This window comes from Lepidothrix coronata, unplaced genomic scaffold, assembly GCF_001604755.1.
Source record: "Lepidothrix coronata isolate B3197 unplaced genomic scaffold, Lepidothrix_coronata-1.0 Scaffold262, whole genome shotgun sequence".
NCBI lineage: Eukaryota > Metazoa > Chordata > Aves > Passeriformes > Pipridae > Lepidothrix > Lepidothrix coronata.
In genome coordinates this window covers 103,806-110,373 of record NW_016690442.1, presented here as the reverse complement: position 1 = coordinate 110,373, position 6,568 = coordinate 103,806, and the positions used below count along the sequence as shown (strand labels likewise).

Here is a 6,568-nt window from a genome sequence, read left to right as displayed (position 1 = left end):
CACGAAGTTAAGCGTCTGACAACCACACGTGCCCCTGGGGCAGGTAGTTTGTCCTGGGGCTGGTGTTAGGGCGTGCTCAGATGGGAGGGATGCCAGCTCTGCGGGCTGTGGCACTGTCTCTAAAGCACCCTGTGACATCGGACCCTGTATTGCTGCTCTTCCTGTGTTGTCCCATTTCTTGGCCATGTCCTACACTGCAGACTTCCAGTTCAGCCAAAACGCATCTGTGTCCCCATGGTGGGGGAAATGCCTGGGCGCTTTTCATGGGAGATGGGTAGCACCTGGGCTCTGGCCGGCTCCTTCCTTGCCTGTGGCATTGCTTGTCAGTCTGGTGTATTTGCACCGTCTCACCAGCGGTTTACCATCCTGGGTCCGGGATGGGGTTTCCAGGCCAAACTGTAGGGAGGAATTGCTCTTCTGGCTCTCTGCCCACTTGGGCAGCCAGCGGTTCAGCAGCAGCCCTTGCCTGTCTGACTCCAGGGGCTATGAGTGTGGGAAATGGCCGCGGCAGGGAAGGTGGCTGGAGCCTGATGCTGGACCCGACCTCCTGGATGTCCATCTGCATATTCAGAAGTCGTTCCCAGCTGGTTGGCTGCCTCCGGCCTCCCCACTCCCTCTTTAAAGGACCTGAGCGCAGCAGGAGGACGCGCTGGCTCTGCAGCATCCCACAGCCCCTGCCTGCGGGACACTGCAGGACACTGTGGGACACTGCTCCCCGTGCCCCTGGAGCCGAGGTGAGTGGGGCGGAGAGGTGTGAGCTGCAAGGGTTGGGGACTGCCGGCTGAAGACAGGGGGATGTGGCGGCTGGGGAAGGCTCTGGGGGCATTTGCAGTGCTGGAGGGGTGGCACGGCTGTCTCACTGAGGAGCACCTGGGGAGCCCATGTGGGTTGGCTCCAGTCTTGGAGAGGGTACACTTGCCTTCTCTTCTAAGCATCTTCACTTCGTTCCTCAGTCTTTTTCTTCAGGTAAGAGGAGCCTCGGCCGCTTTTTAGTGTTCCAGAAGGTGGCACTGGTAGTAAGAGTAAGAACTGGTAGTAAGAGTAGGAACCGAAGCACGCATCTGCTAAGTTGACCAGGAAAGGGCTGCATCAGCAGGAGCAGTTGACTTGGGACAGCACCTCCTGGTCCCTGCAGTGCTGGTGAGGCTGTGAGGGGGAAATGAGGCCACCCACAGCGAGCTGCCACAAGCTGGGACCGCAGGCTCTGCTCCCTCCCTCCCTCCAAATCTCCAGCAGAAAGATGGTGGTGCTGGAAACCTTAAGCAAGTGGAGGGCTCCTTGCTAGCTCTGAGTTGATCTGCTTACAAGGGGTGTATTGCCCCGGGTTCCTGGGGCTGGGAAGCCTCAGCACAGGGGACAGGTAAGCTCCCTGACCCTCCTGTGTGCTCCTGTTGAACACACTAGAGGTGAGGAATTGTGAGCAAGTGCCAAAAGGTGTTTCTGTCACAAAACAAGTGAGGTAGCAGGACTGGCTGTCTTGTGCCCATGCCTTTGCAGAAAGGCTTAAGGGGGATGAAGTCTATGGCTGCAATGTGTTTGCTGTGTGACTTTCTTGGATGCAGCTGGCATGCTAAGTGGCAACTGCAGGCAATGGTGAAGCTTGTTACACCGGCGCCAGGTGTGATGCTGAGAGCTGCCGGCAGCCTGGCCTTGCACTGGCCATTGATAAACTGAGCAGTTTGAAAGCCCCCACAACAGACTGTTAGGAAAATGAAATCCTACTGGTCAAGAGGGGTGGGTAGACAACACAGGAGAGCAACGAGGGGTGTCAGATAACCCAGAAAAGACTTGGTTTGTAAAGACTAGAGCTCCAAAAAAGGTAGAGCTCTCCTAGACACCTGCCTGGAATACAGGGCTGTTTGAAGAAAGGCAACCTGCTAAAAAACAGTGAGAAGAAATCCATTTTCTACACTGCCTGGAGGACTCGCCGTGGAGCAGACCATCATGGGGACAGGAGACTGATGGTGTTGAAAATGATCAGACATTTCTGGGTATAGCAAAAGAATCTCAGACTTTAAAGATGTCTGGAAAACACACAAACTGTCCTAATTCAGCGGTGCAAAGCTACTGCTAATTAATGTGGATGAGAAAGAAGTATCTCAGAGGAATAGTTACTGTGTAATTGCCCAGGATATGAGGTTTTACACCTTCTTTTGAAAAACTGCCTGAGTGAGGGAATGAGTGGAGGGGGTGGATCCCTGAGTGGAGTCAGCATGACTATATTAAGCCCAGGGCTGCTGGCTCAGTAGTTTTTCTCTTCCTTGATAATCCCTATCCCCATTCCTTTTATTCATTGTTTTGCCAAGCACTTAGGAACCCTGTGCTGTGTTTGCCTGAACATCTCAGTGGGTCCCGCTCGCAGCAGGTCACATCACACTTTTACCCTCGCTGTGCCCCTTTCCACCAGCCTGTTTGAGCTGGCCCAGCCCCCCAGTGCTGCCACCCATCCTCATGCCCTGGTGGCTCTGCTGGTGGGTGCTAGGGGCTGGCAGAAGCCAGCAGCAACTATGCCCTGGCGTGAATGCCTTCACCAGGGATGCAGGTGCTGTTCTGTGCTCTGTCAGCACCCAGGAGCACCCAAAACCACCTTTGCCCAGGCATATGTGGCAGAGGGCTCCACCTGGTGCTCACCTCCCTTGTACCTGAGTCCACAAGCCCAGAAGGGAGTTTCCTCAAATGCCTCTGGTGTGGATGCAGCTGGCGGTGTGTTACCAGGCACATCTGGGGCCCAAACCAGGTAAAACGTACTCTGGGCACAATGAATGCCTGGCTGGTGGGTGGGAGCTGTGGCAGTGCCCAGGGCATTGCTGCTGTGATGTGACATCCAACAGCCTGCTCATAGGTTTTGCAGTGCCTGGAGGTTTCTGCCTGGGTCATTCCCTGGTGAAATAGTTTTTGCAGGGGAGCAGCCATGCCACAGAAATCTGTGAGGAAAAATATCTGGCCATGTGCATGGAGAACTGCTGTACGAGGTCCTGTTTCTTGCTCTTTCTCCAGTTCCACACTGCTAGCAGGCTGAAACATCTAACACCTGGGAAGCCTGCTAGTCTGACACTGGAAATGATCCCCAACCAGCTGAAGGTCAGCTCTCCAGTTTCCAGGCAGGAAGAAGACAAAATGGATGGCAGGACTGGCTTTGAGCAGGACAGAGGCCATGCCACTTCAGGGCATGGCCAGGGGCTGAATTCGGAGCCCTATTTCCAGACTGACTCTCTCTTGCCTTCCTCCAATGCATCCCTCATATCACAGTTCCTCAGCCACCCGATGTTTGGCAGGAGCCTGGATTCCACCATCCTTTTCCCTTCCTCTCAGGCAGTTGCCCTGCCTCAGGACAAGTGTGGTGCATCTCCTGGAGAAGGAGCACAAGCCCTGGCTTTCCCCAGGACCCGTGCCTCAGCTCCCATGCCCTGTGCTAGTGATGGGGACCAGCTCTCCAACCAGCACCTACGAGCCAAGAGGGCCAGGGTGGAGAGCATCATCCAAGGCATAAGCCTCCCACCAACCCCTCAGGCATTTGACACCAGCCTGGAGGCAGCTTTTAGGCATGAGAGGGAGAGAGGTAGTGAGATACCCCCGGAGAACAAGAGGAAGCCGAGGGTGCCCCCGCAGGGCCTGGGGGTGGCTGGACGAGTGGCCCCCATGGGTGGCAGCTCCCATGCCAAGGGCTGCCAGCAGCTGAAGGAGCAGCTCTGCTTTTTAGAGCAGCAGCTGAGGCGGCTTCAGGAAAAGTTCTACCAGGTCTATGACTCTGCAGATGCTGCTCAAACCCAGGAAGATTCCGAGAAAGTGCAGCCACTTCCTGAAAGGCCTAGAGACAGACTGGATAAGGACAGTGCCACTGTCACCAGGAACCCCTGCAAAGCACCTCTCAGGAGGAGCATCCTGGAGGTGTGTGGGCTGGAGGAGGATGAGGACAAATGTGATGCAGGTGGCCTGCCCACAGCAGTGAGGGTCCTCTCACAGGCACTGAAGCATGAGCTGGCCGGGGTAACGTCCCAGGTGGTAGACTCTGTCCTGAAGACTGTCTGGCCGAAGGCAGCCAGCCACCTCCAGCAGCAGCACAACAGCTGCCTGGTGCTGAGGCCAGATGCCAGGAGAGAGTATTTTACTGGTGGGAAATGCAGAAAGCCACTTGCTGAGCCATCTCCCATGAATGCACCAGGCTCACTGGGCTCAGCTCAAGCTAAAGTCCTGCCAGGAACTTTGGAGAAGAGCCCGGGCTCTCATGCTGGCTCCTTCAGTTCAAAGGGCATCAGAAAATCCTCTCAGATACCCAGCATGGGTTATTCACTGGGCCCGGTCACCCCTGTCCAGGACAGCCAGCTGTTGAGCCAGCTGTTGGACTATGGCCAGCACAGCCTCTGGGGCACCGACTCTCGTGGGAGCCCATCTGCTCTGGAGAGGTGTCCTCCAGAGCCCCTCAGCTTACACTGGGGAACTGTCAAACTGAGGTCATCGGTTGTGAGACAGCAGCAGCACCACCCCTTGCCCCTGAGCCCTGCCAACATGGAGAGTCTGGCAATGCTGCCGGCTGGCAGGGATGGCCACAGCGACCTGCCAGCTGCGATGGATGGAACACCCTTTGCCTCGACTCAGATATCCTTTAGGGGCAGCTAGAGAGGTCCCTGGAGAATGTGGTCCCCTTGTCCTTTGGAGCCACAGCTTGGCACAGCCCCTGCCGGTCTGTGCAAGGCCAGGGTCCCTGCTGCTCCACAGGGGGCTAAAAGGGTGTGAGCAAGAAGGAGGTCCTAAGCCATTTCGGGGCACTGCTGGTCCTCAAGGTTGGTTAGATGCTGTAGCATAGCTGTGGGTCAGGAGCTCCCAAGCCTGTTCTTAGGCCATACTAAGGTCCTGTAATCCTATGCTATGAACAGGTGTCTCATGAAAATCCCTGTTCCCATTAACCTGTACAGTGCCAGGGGATCATTAACTTCTTCAGGGATGCTGAAGGGGAAATCCAGTGGCTGCCCAGCCAGAAATGAACCCCCTGTGCCCTGCTGCCAGGTTGTGGGGAGGAGTTGTCATGGGCACTGGGTATGTCTGTGTCAGGGCTGGTGCTCAGGGACACGCTGAGCTGGGGGGGCTGCTGCGTGCAGGTTTTCCTTGACCCCAAGGCAGATGCAGGAGGCGCTGACCCCTGGCCACCTGAAGAAGGCCAAGCTGATGTTTTTCTTCACTCGCTACCCCAGCTCCACTCTGCTGAAGACCTACTTCCTTGATGTGCAGGTAAAATGGCAGTACCCTGGGCTGATGCCCCCATGCAGTGTGGCACTTAGCCTGCCTCACTGGGCAACCATGAGGAAGGGGCTACTCTTGTGTTTCCCTGCCTTGCTGGCAGGAGCCAGGGGACAGCACCCATTTCAGCATGAGCTGCCCTGGAGCAGGTGCTCAGGGCTGTGGCAGAACTGGGTTGCCAAGTCTTCGCTCTGTGCAATTGAGGTGTTGGGATTAAAGCATATCATGAATGTGTCTTCCTACTTCAGGGCAGCTGAGATCCAAATCTCAGCGGGGAGAGCACTGTGGACACCCCTGTGTCATTGTCCCAGCTGGTGTTTTGGCAGGCCTGAGGCAAGGCTGGGTTTGGGCCAGGCCAGAATTGTGTAGCGGGGTTTGTGGGGGCTCATGCGTAGGGAGGCTCCAAGCTGACATAACTCATCCTCCTTCTCTCCCTGGCAGTTCAGCCGCTGCATCACCTCCCAGCTCATCAAGTGGTTCAGCAACTTCCGTGAGTTTTACTACATCCAGGTGGAGAAGTTTGCCCGACAGGCCCTGCTAGAGGGCGTTGCGGATGCTTGCACCCTCCAGGTCTCCCGCGACTCAGAGCTTTTCCGTGCCCTTAACATGCACTACAACAAGGGGAACGACTTCGAGGTGAGGAGGGGGAGCTGGGGGATAGGGATGGTGGGGTTTGCAGGGGTAAGGAGGAGCCAGGAACATGGTGGTGCCATGGGCTGATGCCCATCTTGCTGCAGGTGCCAGGGCGGTTCCTGGAGGTGGCCAGTCTGACGCTGCAGGAGTTCTTCAGTGCTGTCAGGGCGGGCAAGGACGCCGACCCCTCCTGGAAGAAACCTATTTACAAAATCATTTCTAAACTGGACAGCGACATCCCGGAAGGGTTCAAAGCTGCTGGCTGCTCCCAGGAACTGCTCCGCAGCTGAGTCTCTGTGAAAGCAGCCCCAGGTCCTGTGTGCTGCCATCATGTGTTTAGTACCTCATGGGCACTGTGCACAGCATACGTTATTCAGAGTACTCTCTCTCTGACCTGTAAGACAGCTCCTTGCTTGAGACCTGTCACTTGCCTCAGGAGCTGGGATTTTATGCTGTGTTTTCTATTCCCCTGCTCAAAGCCAGTGGGGACCTGCAGAAGGAAGAGACAGAGATGAAGCCATCAGGTTGGAGCCTGGGAAGTTGCCCTCCCCCAGCTCTCCCCGTGACCTTGGCTGAGCACCTTCCTTCTCTCTTCCAGAGGGCCACAGACCAGAGCAAACAGACCTGCTGTTTATAAAGCAGACAGATGTCCTAGTAGTGGGCAGAGTTTTCTTGGCACAGCAGACTGGTGGATGAGCCT

General features: G+C 56.1%; 1 protein-coding gene across 1 annotated transcript; it reads left to right on the top strand.

Annotated features, from left to right (window-relative positions):
- The first annotated feature begins 3,060 nt into the window (after window positions 1-3,060).
- PROX2 (prospero homeobox 2) lies at window positions 3,061-6,158 on the top strand. The gene is made up of 4 exons (XM_017835655.1): window positions 3,061-4,513; window positions 5,075-5,226; window positions 5,677-5,871; window positions 5,973-6,158. The coding sequence occupies exons 1-4, from the start codon at window positions 3,061-3,063 to the stop codon at window positions 6,156-6,158; spliced, it is 1,986 nt and encodes a 661-aa protein (XP_017691144.1).
- Window positions 6,159-6,568: the final 410 nt, after the last annotated feature.

Coding starts and splice junctions, on each gene's coding strand:
- PROX2 (XM_017835655.1), top strand. CDS start 3,061: ATGATCCCCAACCAGCTGAAGGTCAGCTCTCCAGTTTCCAGGCAGGAA. Junction 5,227..5,676: donor CCTACTTCCTTGATGTGCAG/GTAAAATGGCAG, acceptor TCTCCCTGGCAG/TTCAGCCGCTGCATCACCTC. Junction 5,872..5,972: donor ACAAGGGGAACGACTTCGAG/GTGAGGAGGGGG, acceptor ATCTTGCTGCAG/GTGCCAGGGCGGTTCCTGGA.